Source organism: Oenanthe melanoleuca, chromosome 13 (genome assembly GCF_029582105.1).
Source record: "Oenanthe melanoleuca isolate GR-GAL-2019-014 chromosome 13, OMel1.0, whole genome shotgun sequence".
Taxonomy (NCBI): Eukaryota; Metazoa; Chordata; class Aves; order Passeriformes; family Muscicapidae; genus Oenanthe; species Oenanthe melanoleuca.
Window position 1 is genome coordinate 18,202,010 of NC_079347.1, and position 16,293 is coordinate 18,218,302.

The window sequence follows — 16,293 nt, forward strand, 5'->3', positions numbered from 1 at the left end:
ACAGTGTCCACAACTGTAGAGGAGAATGTGGCTTATATCAGAAGTGAGCTCTTCATATGCCTGCTTTCAGATTAATCTAGAGCTCAGGCTGGCTTTATTTCCTTGCACAACTCTTAGCCAGAGCTGGTGGGAAGCAGTGCATGCCTCTGCCCCATTCTGAGCACTGGGGTGTTTATGCTGCTGTGACAAGCAGAGTCTGAGGTGCTGCAAGAATGAGAGACCCCAAAGCCCTTGGCAGTAGGCATGGCATCTCTGTAGAGCAGAACCTTTCCCACCCTCTGCTCTCTCACCAGTGTGTCTGCTGTGGGGCTCCTCAGCAGTGTCTGAAGTGGCAGCAGGATGGACTGCCTGGGATATGAGCAGAGAGTAGAAAGCTATTTCCTTGGATTTTGCCTCTCTTCACCCCCGTGGCCAATAGGGCTGTGTGTAGTGAATAAGGAATTTAAATGAGGCCCCTTCTATGCCAGTGTGGAAAATATCGATCTTGTTTCATTACCAGGAACAGCAGTTCAAAGCCTTTCTTGACTCACAAACAGCATGTCAGCCAAATATTCTGGGATAGAGGTTTTTGTGATGCATCCCAGGTGTCCTTCAATGGCTACTAAAATTGTCCTCTCCACAGCTTCTCTAGTGCAGAATCCCCAGCAAAGTCAGGGCTCGTGGAAAATACTGTGCTGATGTGTTTTGTGTGATACTGGGAGACAAAACCCAAGTGCTCTGTGTTGTTTGCATTAAGCAAGGGAGGCCTTTGAGAAGGCAGACACCTGTGTGACAATTACATGTCTGTCCACAAGCAATTTGTGGTGACCTTCCACAGTGTAATTTAGTTCTCTAATTAATTGTCCTGGTTTGAAGGACAGGTGTCTGCCAATAAAGGCAGGAGCTTCTCTTTTAAATATAGAGTGTAAACCCTCTTCCTCCAAATTATTATTATAATTTTGAAATTAAGAGGCTCTCAGGCAAAGATTAGGGAATTAGGAATAACAGTTCTTTACTAGGAAAATTAAAATAGAAATGCAGTATTACAAAGAACAATCCCAACCCTGCCAGAGTCAGAATCCAAGCTGACACCCGTCAGTCAGTCAGGGTGTTGGCACAGTCCCATTCAATGGTGGCTGCATCCTCCTGCAGGGGCAGATGTGGTTCAGCTGGAGCAGTGCTCCTGGAGAAGGTGCAGTTTCCTCTGAAGCTCCAGGGATGATGTGGAAAGGTCTGGTTAGTTTTCCTCTGGAATCCAGTGGAAGGATGGATAACTTGCTGTCCAAAATGTCAGTTTTTATCTGGGTAGGAAAGGCTTGGCTCCTCCCCTGGCTGGAGCATCTCCCAGTGGGATGATGGAATTTTATCAGTCATGCCCTGGGACTCACTGGCCATGAACAGGAGATATCTCCTGGAGGGAGGATGGGCTGTGGAAAGATAAAGATGATTGCCCAGCTGGTTTAAAGCTGGCCCATGAGCAGATAATGTGTGCCAGGAGATCAGGGTCACTGCCCCACCTGGTTTCAGCAGATGGGGACAGAATTCACATTTCTGGCCACATCCTGTATTGCAACCCAGGACATTAATGTGCTGTGAAGAACCTGTATCAAATTAACGCTGCAGTGAGGTAAAGGCCTGTCCTCCCCAGGTGAGACTGGCATTGGGAAGTCCACGCTGATGAACACGCTGTTCAACACCACGTTCGAGACGGAGGAGGCGAGTCACTACGAGAGCGCGGTGCGCCTGCGGCCGCGCACCTACGACCTGCAGGAGAGCAACGTCCACCTCAAGCTGACCATCGTGGACGCCGTTGGGTTTGGGGATCAGATCAATAAAGATGAAAGGCAGGTCTCGTGCCATCTGCTCGGCTTTTCTGGGCTTGCCTCGTGCCCAACCACGAGGCATCAGCTGCCTGCAGTTCCCCTGGCAGTGCTGCTGTGCCTCTGTTAAAGGAGGTGCTGCCTGTAGTGGCTCTGGTTCTGGGGACAAAGGGTAGAGGGAAATGGGTGAACAGCCAAAAAGAGAGGTCACAGGAGGTCTTTCCAGCAGAGATGGCTGTCCTCCAGGAGCATGAGCTGTTAACCAGCTGTCCTCAGAGCAGGGTCAGGAATTATCCGTTCTGAGCTTCTCAGTTAACTCCACAGACGTCTTGTTCAATCCCCAGGTAAAGGCTTTCTGGGATTCCAAGGTGTCTCCTTGGTCGTGTTGCATTGCTACAGTCAGATGGCTCAGTCCTGAAATCCAGGCAAAGTGTGATAGGGGAAAGTAGTTATCTTTCTGTGCTCCACTGTCCTTAGACTTTGCAGTGCAGCCTCAAGAGTCTCCAGCAACCTAAGATCTGTGTGTAAACACCACACTTTTCCCATTGAAAAGCTAAATTTTTTGGGTCTTACAGTATGTTTTTAAGTGTTATCACATAATGTCTAGGAGGATTCCCTCAGCCTTTAGTCGGTTTGGATGTGTGCTGTGGTAGCTGGTTTGCTAATGGGATGGTTTTAGTTACAGGCCAATCGTAGAGTACATTGACACGCAGTTTGAAAACTATTTGCAAGAAGAGCTGAAGATCCGCCGGTCTCTGTTCAACTACCACGACACAAGGATTCATGTCTGCCTCTACTTCATCACCCCCACCGGGCACTCCCTCAAGTCCTTGGACCTGGTGACAATGAAGAAGCTGGACAGCAAGGTAGGGGGCTGGAGACTGTGGTCCCTCTTTCTGAAATGCTGCTGCTGGTTCTGATTGTCATGTGAAAGGTTTTGTTCCTTCTGTGCCAGTGCTGGGCTCATTCCTCCAAGGCAGCTGAGCCATTCTTAGGGTTCTGGTAAAGCTTTGTATGGCCTGGTGATTGCTGAGGTCCTGTGCTTGTTTTGTCAGTGACTTTCCTGAAAAATGTCAGGAAAAGCCTGTTTTCCAGTTGGTTGTAAATTCCAGAGTGTCTCTCTACTGTAAGAATCTTACCCAGATTAGCTGATACTTATCAAAGCCATCAGCTGCAGCTCTGTTGGATGTGCAGGTGAGGATGCCTTCCAGCTTCAGCAGTTAAATTGTGTAAATCCCTTTACTGTCCTGACCTGTCTGCAGGGACAGAGGGCTGAGAGCCACTGAGCTGTGTTTGTCCCAAGGTGGTGGTCAGTGCTGAGGAGACAAGGGCTGAGCAGAGGCATTGTGTGTGAGCTGTGAGTGCTGGCAGTGCCAAGTGATCTGGATAGGAGATCACTGTATCTTCTCAAAGTGTAGATATGGTGAGGAATTCTCAAGGTCAGAGGAATCCTAAAAGTGGGTCACAAGAGGGTCTGCTGAGGTTGTTTCTTTGTGCATAAGCTGTTCTGCCTTAGGGCCAGGGTGTTACCTAACCAACTACTTGCTTTTATTCCTGCAGCTGGGAGCAAGTTTCTGACATGGTTTTGGGTGTTCCAGCTGGCTTCCAGGGAGCTGCAGGAGCCTTCAAAGGTCACTAGTGGCAGCAGAATCTCTTCTTCTCAGTAATTTCCAGTCTTTCAGGGCAGTGTTTTAGCAGCAGAGTGGTTCCCTTCAGGCGGCAGATGCTGTTCAGCCTACAGAGGGACAGGCATGGCAGGTGGGACCCTGCAGGGCCTGTGGATCCCCTGGATTCACTGAGGACTCTCTTCTCTGGTGTTGTCCACGTGCAGCTCTGTTGGACTTTGCTGGTGGGTTGAATTCCACCCATGAAGTCCCTGCTGCTTGCCCTCACCATCCAGGGCTCATGGCCTGCTTTTCCTTGGCCCCAGTCCAGAGCAGGCACTGCTTTCCATTGGTAGCTTTAGTGGCTGTTACACTGACTTTATCAGGAATCTGAAAACTTTCCCTTAATAAACTTTTGTCTCTTGGTACAGTGCCAGCATTACATATTCCCAGAAGTATTTTTGGAGGAAAGCTTTTGCACTATTCCCCTTGCTGCTGGTGGTCCCACAAAGCATTTCTCTCCTTTCCTTCTCATTCCCTGCTTTTCACATCTCCTTGTGTTTGCCTTTAATGTGGTCCTTTGGTAGTACCAAAATAAATCCTTTGTATTTGTGCACAGATGAAAACTTTGTGCACAGGCAAACTTTTTATATTTCCAAACTTCCACTTTAATAGCCCTCTCTGAGGTAATTTTATGCCTTTGTTCTCATCCCCCTTCTTCCCACAGCATGAGAGCATCCTGGATTTCATGCTGTGATGGCCTCATGCGCACAAGTGAGCCCATAGAAATGAAACAGAAATGAGTGGAGCCCATTGATACTTTCTGGGCATCAGGGATTTATGTTGCATTTCTGCACTGGTGTCAGCCCAGGATGTGCTTTCCCACTACAGATGACCCAGTTTTGCAGGGCTGGTCTGTGGGCAGAGTGAGCTGGTGTCACCCAGGCAGTGCTGCCCCTCCATTCAGCAGCAGTGAGCTGACACTGGCTCCTGTCTGTTGCTGTGTCAGCACACCTGAACCTGCCTTTCTTGGAGAGCTTTGTGTGGCCCTTGTTTTATAGCTGGAGAATGGAGAATGGAGGTGTAAGGTAGGTCAGAGGCTCAGCTGGCTTAGCCTCTGGGACTGCTTTGAGAGGGTGTTTGTAGGACAGTTCCATCTTTGCTTTAGCCCACAAATGGCATGATGTGTTGTCCTGGTCTGTGACAATTTCAATAACCAGTCTTGCTTTTAGTGTAAAGTTTATGAGCTCCCTTCTGGGTAAAGCTGTTTTGTAAACAAAATTTTCTATTGTACTGCAAGACAATATCTGTTTGGCTGAGCTCATGGCCAGCTGTTATCTGGGGTATTTAGTTACAGCCAGAGAGCAGAAGCATCTTCAGAAGTGGTTGTAGGTAGATGGAATTTGGCTGGCTGCCTGGCTTCTAGTGGGAAGCACATAGGGCCTGACAGGTACAGACTTTCCACTGGGTTTAACCTGGGAAAAGAAGGAGATACATAATAGTGCATTTGTATCAGATAAGAAGGTGATTTATTGTTTTAACCCCAGCCCTGTCATGGGAAGTGCTGGCACAGTGTGTGCAGCCATAAGGTCCTGGGGCTTGCTGCCTTGTCCCTGGATGGTTTTCAGTCAGCCTGTGCAGCTAACTGCCTGCCCTCCAAGAGATGACACATCCTGGGCAGGTGGGGATGCTTCAGGCAGCCTGTGCCTCAGCTCTTTGCTTTCTGAAGCAAGAGTTGCCTGTTGGCTTCACTGAAGCTTGCAGTCAGGAATAGTTTGGAGATGGGGAGAAATTCAGCTATAGTTCACAGGCCTGCAGTCTTATTGCATCAGCAAAATTATTTTCTACCAAATGACAAGTTCTTGTGAGTTTTATTTTTGGAGATGAGAAGCAGCTCTGGTCAGAAAGACTTGAGAAGGAGGTACATTTTTGTGTGTGCAGGAGTTCCCTGTCCTGCCTAAAGCACTGACTTCCTCTGGTCCTAATTCCAGCTCCAGTAAAGCCCTCCAGCACATGGACTGACAGGCAAGGGCACACTGACCCCATCACATGCAGTGGGGTGACATGCCAATAGTCAACTGCATGATTTTATTACTAGATCTTCAAATAGAGAATTTTGCTCTTCCACCATGAGATGCAAGAATGTTGCTGTAGGATTTTGCCTCCAACCCAAGACCAACATTATTTATGTAAAAAGAGTGGAGGGAGAGCCCTTGTGTAGTTCTGGCATTCCTTTTACTGGGGTTTTGAAACCTGTTCAGGAGCAGAGGTGACTTTTCTTCTCTTGCTGCATATACATCTGTTTGTCACTAATCCCCATGCACAGACTTGGCCTTTACATGGAGGTGGATGTGTGGAAGGTGCTGTGGGGAGAAAGGACAAGATGTTCAGTAACATCTCATGTCTTGTTGGTTTCTTGTTTCCAAACTGTTCCATCCTTTCTCTGTATGGTGAAGGAATGAGCCCATTCTAGCCTTGGGACTCATTCAAATGCCATATCCATGCCTCCCCAGCACTGATGTGGCTGTTGATTACTGGAAACACAACTTGTAAAACCCCTTTGTGCTGTGAACTTTGTGCCAGCAGCTGTTCACTGAGCTGCCTTTTCAAAATACAAGAAATGTGGTTGAGGGCACTCAAACCAGCCTTGGTTTGCACTTTCTTTGAGTAGTGCTGAGACCAGTGTGGTGACCACAGAGCCTGTCTCTCCTGCTGCTGGGAAGGTGCTCCAGGCTCTGCTCCTCCTGTGCTGCTGTAAGCAAGGCTGAACTGGTGCCCTGGAAAAAGAAGTGGGAATTGCTCAGGCCAGTTGAAAAGGGATGTGAGCCCTGAGCTGACCCCTTTTCTGTGGCAGATGGTGGATCCAAGCCTCCTCAGCTTCTAGCAGGTCAGGGAGACCCCAGCTCTGGTCATGGCACTTTAATCCTGCTAGAGAGGACTACTGCTGAGCAGTGGAGTGAGCAGCAGACCTTTTTCTGTGGTCCTTGGTAAAAGAGTCTGGGTCAGTGGCTGAGAAAAAGAGGAATTTACTCTCTCAGATACATTTGCAATGAACAAATTTAGACTATTTTTGTTCAAAGTAAGTAAATGCTCTTATGTTTAGTGAGTTCTAAACCACTAAACAGAGATCAGGGGAGGGGGAGCAGCAGTGCAGGGGGAACCCAGGAAGTATGGGAAAAACACTGAGCTAAAAGAACTTGTGCTGGGAAAGCAAAGCCATTTATTTTAGTGGGCACCCACTGGAGACCAGCTAGTTGCTCTGAATTTCAGCTCTGTAGGACAAAAAGCATTGGCTGTTGGGAAATGTTAGATGGCAAATCACACTTTCCCCTTATTTGTCTAAATCTTTATGTTTCATGCTATGAATTTGGCTGCTGTTCAGACAGAAGAGTTCTGCTGTTTGTTCAAGCAGTGGTTTGCAGTATCACACTTGGCTTTTCTGGGCACAGCAGCATTACCAGCACGGGTTCCTGGACAGATCCAGCCCCACTGTAGCTTTCTTAAGCATGAGACCATAATGAGCCCCATCACTCATGGTGGCTGTGGGATGTTTGCTTTGATCATGGTGGCACTGGGCACAGGGAGAGCTCCCCACTGTGCAGCTTGTGGGTGGCTCTGAATCCCAGGTGGATGAAATTGTGTGGGGTATGTGACTGCTGATGTGAAACCAGAGGTGAGCAAGAACAGCATGGAAGTAAATATGTCTGCTGTGTGGCACTTTCTCCATATAATCCACATGGCACACCCCAGCTGTGAGCCTCACCAGGAGGCTCATGGAGTCCTTGGAGAGGATCATCAGCTGCTCTCAGAGCATCTGAGGAGTCCCTGCTCCTTCCACCTGAGCATGGGAAAGCTCAGCACCAGCCCAATGCTGATTTCATCCTTGTCCTTGTCTTGTCAAGCATAGCCAGAGTGAGCTGGGATGGGACAGCTGCTCCGTGTCTGCTTCCTTGAAATGTGTAACAAAATACATCGGTGAGAGAGGGGCTTGGATTTGCTCCCTGTGTACTTAGTGCAGGGTGTGTGGTTTATCTGAAGCCTTGCAGCCAAGTGAGACCTGGAAAACTCTTCCCTCTAGTGTTCAGCTGAGCTGTGCTGCAGCTCCTGTGTAACAGCTCCAGGGTGATTTCAGGAGGTGTGGAACAGCCAGTGGGGCAGGATCTGAGTGTTTGTCCTTCCTTCCTCCCTTCTCTAGGTGAACATCATCCCAATTATTGCCAAAGCAGACACTATCTCCAAGAGTGAGCTGCACAAGTTCAAGATCAAGATCATGAGTGAGCTGGTCAGCAATGGAGTGCAGATCTATCAGTTCCCCACGGACGACGAGGCGGTGGCTGAGATCAACTCGGTGATGAATGTGGGTGATGCTGCAGCCCCATCCCTGCCCAGAGCTGGCATTAAATTAAATCACATTGCTGCACAAAATCTGCCTTGGAGGCCGAGTTTCATTGGAATGTCCAGACACTGAATCTGTTGGGAAGTCGAGCTGTGGGTCTCACAGATGGCAAAGGCTGGTGCATAGAGAATTAATTAAAATGTGTTTAATCTGGGGGCTCTCTGGAGAAACTTAGCTCTAGAATTTGTTTTATTGAATTTTTGAAAAACACTTTCCTCAAAATTAATTCTGTCTGTTCGTAGGCTATTTTGAATTTGAGGAAGAAGAAACTTTGAATAAAATGTAACAGTTAAGATTTACATTAGTCTTGTGACTTGAGGAGGCTGACCAGAGAAAACCCAATTTAAAGAAGAAAAATTTTTAATCTGTTTTGTCTCTTTGGAAATTCAGAGATCAAATTCAGACCTGACTGAAGCACATGGAAAAGCATTTTCAAGCTTCATGTCTCCCAAATCAGGGTGCACCTATGGCAGTAGAAACAAGAGAAATGTTTCCATGTTAATTTTATGAATGAAAAGTAGCTTTTTCATCAAAATGAACGTTTTCCTGCATAGCTGTTTCTGATTAAATGATTTCTCTTTTCTTTCAACCTTCCCCCCACTATTTTGTTTTTAATCCAATCACCAGTTGGTTTCTGGGTGGACTAGATACATGTTTTCACTGTAATAGTTCATTTTTGCTGAAATAATGAAAAATTTGGAAGATTCACTCTTTAAATAATTGCAAGCTGTGTGTATTGGAGAGAAAAACAGGAGTCATGCTTGCTTGGCTTTTTTTTTTCCCCTTCCTTCCTCCAATGAAAATACATTTGGCCGCTTCTCCACGAGTTCCACACTTGTGGATCTGTTTCTTTTTAAACGTGGAGGATTTTGTCAGCCTCACCCTACTGAAGCACCCACCCTGTGGCTCCTTCCTTGCAATGCCAGGGAGGTTTTCCTGTTTCCTCCCTGTGCCTGATGCTTTGCAGGCTGGGAGAGCAGCAAGTACATGTTGTATGTACATGTCCCCTGCAGTGCCCACACACTCAGTGCTGTGCCAAGGCCTGGTGTGGATGTGCTGTGCTTTCAGCAGGGCAGGGAGTGCCCCACTCCTGCTGTGTGCAGCCTGACAGAGGGATGGAGTAGAGCAGAATGACCACAATGTTCCTACAGCATTCTCCAGCTGGTGCAGCCCAGACAGCATTGCTGGTGAGCTCTGCTGTGGGCTGACACCACTCTCCAGTAATACCCAGAACAGAGCAGGGATTGCTCCATGTCCTGGTTTGAAGGACAAGTGTCTGCCAATAAAGGCAGGAGCTTCTCTTTTAAATATAGAGTATAAACCTTCTTCCTCCAAATTATTATAATTTTGAAATTAAGAGGCTCTCAGGCAAAGATTAGGGAATTAGGAATAACAGTTCTTTACTAGGAAAATTAAAATAGAAATGCAGCATTACACAGAACAATCCCAAACCCTGCCAGAGTCAGAATCCAAGCTGACACCCGTCAGTCAGTCAGGGTGTTGGCACAGTCCCATTCAATGGTGGCTGCATCCTCCTGCAGGGGCAGATGTGGTTCAGCTGGAGCAGTGCTCCTGGAGAAGGTGCAGTTTCCTCTGAAGCTCCAGGGATGATGTGCAAAGGTCTGGCTTTCCTCTGGAGTCCAGTGGAAAGAAGGTTCCTTGGTGTCCCAAATCTCAGTTTTTATCTGGGTAGGAAAGGCTTGGCTCCTCCCCTGGCTGGAGCATCTCCCAGTGGGATGATGGAATTTTATCAGTCATGCCCTGGGACTCACTGGCCATTAACAGGAGATATCTCCTGGAGGGAGGATGGGCTGTGGGAAGATAAAGATGATTGCCCAGCTGGTTTAAAGCTGGCCCATGAGCAGATAATGTGTGCCAGGAGATCAGGGGCACTGCCCCACCTGGCTGCAGCAGATGGGGACAGAATTCACATTTCTGGTCACATCAACCCAGCACACTCTGAGTATCAGAGTTCAGTGGGTTCAAAGAAGGGACTCGTGGGAGCAGCTCCTGTGCCTGGATGAGAGGAAGCTGAGGGTCAGGCTGAGCTCTGGGGGGTGCCCAGGCACTGAGTCCCTGCCCTTGGCTCTGTTGCAGGCTCACCTGCCCTTCGCTGTGGTCGGCAGCACGGAGGAGGTGAAGGTTGGGAACAAGCTGGTGCGAGCTCGGCAGTACCCCTGGGGAGTGGTGCAAGGTGAGGGGCTGCAGCCCACCCCAGACTCCCTCTGCATGAAGGTGATGAGCAGTGCAGGCATGCCTTCTGCAGCCCTTTGTGGGTTGGCTATCTTTCCTTTTATTGTCCTGCCAGTCAGCAGGAATCCCTGCATCCGAGGGATGCTGTGCCCTGGGCAGGGCAGCAGGCTCCTCAGGATGCCAGGATCTGGAATCAATCCTTGCATTTCCTCACCACGTCTGCAGTTTGCTGACTTGTCCCTTCACTCCTGCCAGTGGAGAACGAGAGTCACTGTGACTTTGTGAAGCTGCGGGAGATGCTGATCCGGGTGAACATGGAGGACCTGCGGGAGCAGACCCACACCCGCCACTACGAGCTCTACCGCCGCTGCAAGCTGGAGGAGATGGGCTTCAAGGACACAGATCCAGACAGCCAGCCCTTCAGGTGAGTGCCTTCACCCTGGCATCAGGTTAGAGTCAGAGTCTGGTACTGACAGCCCCAACAGATGGCAGGTTTGTGGGTGAAATCTACAGTGCCGGGCTGGAAAATACCAGCACTGGCTTTGAACTTTGCAGCTGATTTGGATGTTCCCTTCCCTGCCTGTTTTTCTAAACAACACAGACAGGAATGCATTTTCCCATCACTAACTCATCAGTGTCCAGAGAGTCTGCATTTCATTTGCTTTCTTCCCCAGCCTCCAAGAAACATACGAGACCAAAAGGAAAGAGTTCTTGGGTGAACTCCAGAGGAAAGAGGAAGAAATGAGACAAATGTTTGTAAACAAAGTCAAGGAGACAGAGGCAGAGCTGAAGGAGAAGGAGAGAGAGGTGGGTGTGCCAAAAATTTGAGAGGAGCCCAAACTACAGTCAGCAGGGAACCTGGGTCTGGGCAATGCATGGATCCTGGAAAGTCCATTCCAGCAAACCTCAGCAGCCAAGGCACAAGCACATCACTGGTTTAGGTGCCTTGGAAATGTCTGTGCTGTGCCACGTGGAAATACGGCTGCTGTGTGGGGAGTGAAAGCCAGTGGCAGGAAATTCAGATGAGAGAGCCCCTCTTGTGGCTCACTGGACAGCAGAGTAAAGGGGGCAGCTGGGCTGGGGTCCCCAGTCAGCATCCAGTAGAGTCCCCAGTGTGAGGCCTCAGAAGCAGCTGTGACTGGGGAGGAATTAAATGGACCATCCTCAGAACTAGTGAGGAACAAAAGATGCTGCAATGTCCCCAGCCCCTGTGCTGAGCCAGAATCTCTTGTACTCATCTCCAGGGCTCATGCTGCCTCTGGTTTGCTGTGTGGTGTCAGGCAGAGCTGAATTTATTGTGCCTTCCCTGCTTTTGGTGGGAACTGAGTGCAGATTGGTCCCTGTGCTGGGGATTTGTGTGGGGATGTGACAGGGAGAGGGCTAGCACATCCAAAAGGAGCTGAGTGTGATGATCAGAGGCTCTGTCTCCCACCAGCTGCACGAGAAGTTTGAGCACTTGAAAAGGATACACCAGGAGGAGAAAAGGAAGGTGGAGGAGAAAAGGAAGGAGCTGGAGGACGAGATGAACGCCTTCAACAGGAGGAAAGTGGCCGTGGAAACCTTGCAGTCCCAGTCCTTGCAGGCTACCTCACAGCAGCCATTGAGGAAGGACAAAGACAAGAAAAAGTAAGTGTCTGAATGGAGTCTTCCTCCTCTGCCACTGGAAAGCTGGGAGTCTGCTCAGATGCTTCAAGGTTTGGGCAGTTGTTTAAACATCATACAGAATTCTAATTCTATTCTAATTTGGAATTCTAATTCCCATCCTTCTGATTCTTTGCTTAAAGCAGAGGAGAGGTGAGCCCCTCCTGTGCCCAAGCACTTCCCAGAGAAGCCTGGACAGCTGCAGGTGGGAGGGATTTGCAGTTTGGGGCCATTCTCTAAAGGCTGATGGTCACATGGAGTTCACTCTTAGCTCCCTGACAGCCAAGTCAAGTTGTGAAATGGGGCTCCAAGGCACAGTTCTGATTACAAGAAAATTCTTTTCCCCTAAAGGCAGAGTTCTTATCTTAGCTTGCTGCACATTAATTGACATTGCTGAAGCCAGCAGGAGCAAGGGTATGTAAATTTTGCTGTTCCAGCCACCTGATTGTGTAATGATAGACCAGGAGTGGGACAAACAGGTTTACAAAGAAAATATGTTGGGGATGTTATCCTGCTTCCAAGTCAAGCCAGTCTCTAAGGAAATGGCTAGGGAGCAAAATAAGGAACACTGTCATGCAAACTGGCAGTTCTGCTGTTGCAGCATTTTTTGTTTCCCTTGCATGAAGGAGCTCAAAGGTTAGAACTGCATTCTGTCAAACTCAGAGCAGGCTGATGTCAAGGCTTTCTCAGCCTCCTAATAATAGCAAGAAAAAAAAGCCCATGAGGAGTAGCACCACTCAAGTTTGTGCTTGACAGCACAACATTCAGCTTCTCACTGCTGGTGAGATCTGTGGTCTGTCATTTCCCAGTTGTGAGCTGCAGTACCAGAGGAGCTCCTTCTGTGTACTGACATCCCAGCAATTTGTTTCTTCCTGTGGAAGATAACAGAGTAGATTATTTGAGTGTTTCCTTGGCATGTAAATGTGTTGGTGCTAAAACCAAAGCTCTCTCTTCTGCCCTCTGCTCTGGGCATGGCCCATCTCACACACAGAGTCTAAATGGTTTGTAAAATGCTTTGCTGAGAATAGGGTTTAATCTGAATTTGGAGCTGAATCCTGGGGCTTTCTTGGATGTGGGACTGCTTTGGGGAAGGTGAGCATAATGGTAAGCTGTGCAAGGGATGCCAGCAGCAGGGATGGACTGTGAGCATGGGCCAGGAAATGCTGCAGCTTCCCCTCTGCTGCTGCTGGCTGCAGCAGGAAAGGTTTTCTTGCACTTTGCTGGGTTTAGCCCTGCAGATGTGAGTCCAGACTATTCCCCTTCTGGGTAGGGATGGAAAGGAGCCAGGAGCAGGGCTGGGAGGCAGCTTGGTGCTGTACAAGGTCTGAGGGGCACCCACAGCCTGTGCTCTGCACTCTGGGGGACCCCCACGCCAGAGGAGGTGTGCCATCAGCAGAATGGTTTTGGATTGGATTGGGGTTTTTTTGTTTGTTTTTTCTTTTCAAACCTGTGAGCTAGCTCAAAATACGGGGTTTTGGGATTTCTGCTCGAGTAAAATTTCTAGGGGAGCTAGTTGAACTCTTTATCATCTCCTGGTTCAAGACAGTGTTCTTAGTAGCTTTAATAAGGAAAAAATTGTGATTTTTTTTTTTTACAGAAGAATTGCAGAAGTTGGGGGAAAGAGAAGTGTTTGTGGTGCTGGGCAGGTTGTGCCAGGCTGCTCTCACCTGAAGCCTTCAGCTGCCCCAGTAGCTGTTTTGTCCTCCTCCTCCTCCTTTTTTTGTTTTAACATACTTCACTTTTGTTTGATTTTCATAACTTTAATTCATGCTTTTTTTATGTTTTGTTTCTTTCAGTTAATCTCACACAGACTTTCAAGCCAAGAGTGGACTTGGTGCTTTCATGTGTTAAGTTGCTTGAGTTTCCCACCCTGAGTGACCCTTCTCATAACATTGTGTGAGTGGACCAAATGAAAATGAGCATCTCCGTGGTTGCAGTGTTCCCACCTGCTGGTTTCTTTTCAGAATTGTCAGGAGGTTTGCAGGAAGTAACCATACATGTACATTTTCTTAAACAAAGCCAACTAATCCCTCAAGTAAAGTGTTTTATTCTAAACCCGTTGATTGAGCAGCTGCATATGAATGGACCGTGACTGAACTTGTCTTACCCACCAGCTAAATAATTGCTTTCTATATTTTATTTTAATTGGCCAAGGTGACTGCTGGAGGCTCATTGACCTCCCCTCTACATGCACCGTGAGAGGAGTGGTCTGAAGAATGCTGAAATGTTTGTTTTTCTAACAAAATTCTCAAGGAAGTTTTTAGAATGGGTAGAAAAACACAACATTTAGGCTTTCTGCAGGAATCTTAGTCAGAGTAACCCCCATTCCATTAATTCTGTATTAATTCCTAAATTACTCTAAACACTATGTACATCATTTATTATATATATATATATTTATATTTAAATATATTTATATATATATATAAAAGGAGAGAGAGAGTGGTTGATAAAAATAATGGGACAATGTTTTGAATTTTCTTTACTGCTAAAGTAGAACATTTATAGAGAGGTTTTTCATAAGAGTTTGTTGTATGAAGTGGAACTACAGGATTTGTGTAACATTTCAGTTTTCACTTACCAATGTATTTACTATTGTGGAAACTATTTAAGCCAACATCTTTACTTTTACTCTTTAATCTTAAACCTGATATGTGCCTGATAAGGAGAATCCCCTGCTTTTGAGCTGTGCACTATATTTAGGCTGACAGGCTCTGTTCCTCTTAGAAGGTGCTTCTTTTAACAACTCCTCGTGCCTAGAAATCACAGCCTTGTTTTACTGGGCAGCTGAGCTTAGAGGAATAATTGGGATCAATATTAATTTTTTCCACTCAAACCATTTTGTGAATAGGCAGGGCAATAACTGAACAGAGAGTTACTAGCTCTGTTGTCATGGAAAAACAGTTGGACCCAATTCCATCCATCCATCAGACCCTAGGCTAAATGAAAGGAAATATTTTATATTAACCCTCATATAGTATCTTTAGAGTTTATAAAAACACTGGCTGGCTAAGTGTTAGTTGTGAGTGTGTGCATTTTTATTTAGTTATTAATGTTACAGGATTTTTCTGATAGGTTTTTTGTTAAAGACTTGTCCTTAAGCTGTCAGCAAATTCCTGATGTGCAGAAGGAGATGCAGGGCCTGGGTCTGAGCTGTCACAGGGCTGTTGCAGGGCAGCATTTTGCTGGATTCTGAGGTTCTTTAACTCCTATATTCCATTAAAGCAGCTTTTTTTTCCCCTTTCTAAATACATGCTCAGGTGTTAAACTGTTTTCCAATGGACATTGGCCTTTTCTGTGGATGTACTGACAGTGTTGCTTGTTGCTTGTAGAAAAGAACCTCACAAAGATCTCACTGGTACCTTTTAGAACAGGCTTTTGTTGAAAGAATAAAAATTCTGCACTTGTTGGGAGTCTGCTGAAAGCTGGACATTTAATTGTTAAGGCTGTGCCTCCAGGTTAGACATATTTTAAAGAGTAACTATCTAATGTTAGGAGGGCTGGGGTGGTTTTCTCAAACATGTACAAGGAACCCCACCTTTTGTTACATGCAAGAAGACAATTCCACCTCACCTCTGACTACAGACCAGTCATGTAGCAAATAATTTTTTATTAATCTTTTGCTAAAGAGAGAAGCTGTGGTGCACTAATTGCCTGAGCAAGCAATGCCCTTTGGTCCATTGTTCTGCTTCCCAAGGCCAGTGCTGGGATCAAACACAACTGGTGGTACTGGTGTGCACCCAGCTGCCTCACCAGTGTTCCCAGTCAATAGTTCTCTCCTGATCTCCTGCTGCAGCCAGCAAGATCTATGCAAATGGTTCCTCTCTGTCCTGGCTCATCAGAGATCAATTATTATTTCCTAGAATAACAGGTAGTTAAATATTATTATAACAAAGAGTAAAAAAATCTTCAAATCCATGGGCATTGTGGAGAAATTTACAGCGTTTTCTGAAGAAGACATTCAGAATGTATGTAACAATATTTTCATTATGATGATTATTATATTACTTTGACTTTATGTTGTCTCAGACATCCCTTGTCCTTGTAGTTGCTTGTTCAACATCATAATCTCCCCAAGGGGACTCTGTCATATTTTTTTCTCCAAGTACTTGTTTTTTTTTTCTTTTGGCTGAGAAAAGATTTAAGTATTGTGGTAGGGTAGCTCTGTATCTTATTTTTATTTAACAAATTACAATTATATTGTGATGCTAATCTCACCTGGTCTGAAGACTTAAAATCTTGTAGTCTAGAAAAAGTGAAAGAAATACCCTTCAAAAATGACTGAAACCATCCAGTTGCACATCTTTGAGCTGTTTTCTACATTTATCTGTAAAAGTTTGGTATTAATGGGAAGAACTATAAACGTTTTTATCATTTAAACATTTACCATCCTGTATGTTGTCTGCTTTCTAAATTCAATTGTGTTTTGTGGGTCTCTGGTGGGGGGAGGTCATGTCTGGCTGAGGTGGGTGCCCCAGGGGTGCAGATGGGGGTGATGTGGAGCCATGGAGGCACTTTGGGGGACACAGCCCTCCAGGACATGCTGCATCCCTTTGCTTTGTCATTCCTGGCATGTTGGGGTCCATGCTTTGTTTTGGTTTTTTTTTACTTTCTTTTCTTTCCACTCACTTTGTACTTTTTTTTCTTTTATTAAATCTCA

The 16,293-nt window shown here is 46.6% G+C and overlaps 1 protein-coding gene across 2 annotated transcripts in view; it reads left to right on the forward strand.

The window, feature by feature from the left end:
- Positions 1-16,019, forward strand: part of SEPTIN8 (septin 8) — a 35,022-nt gene extending 19,003 nt beyond the window's left edge. The window contains exons 3-10 of one of the 2 annotated variants that reach the window (XM_056502218.1): positions 1,628-1,823; positions 2,479-2,665; positions 7,599-7,760; positions 9,897-9,993; positions 10,248-10,416; positions 10,667-10,799; positions 11,428-11,618; positions 13,430-16,019. In XM_056502218.1, the coding sequence (XP_056358193.1) occupies positions 1,628-1,823; positions 2,479-2,665; positions 7,599-7,760; positions 9,897-9,993; positions 10,248-10,416; positions 10,667-10,799; positions 11,428-11,618; positions 13,430-13,433 (1,139 nt within the window). In that variant the 3' untranslated portion in view covers positions 13,434-16,019. Of the gene's footprint in view, positions 1-1,627; positions 1,824-2,478; positions 2,666-7,598; positions 7,761-9,896; positions 9,994-10,247; positions 10,417-10,666; positions 10,800-11,427; positions 11,623-13,429 lie in introns of those variants that run through there. The other variant, XM_056502219.1, reaches the window with a different exon arrangement.
- Positions 16,020-16,293: the final 274 nt, after the last annotated feature.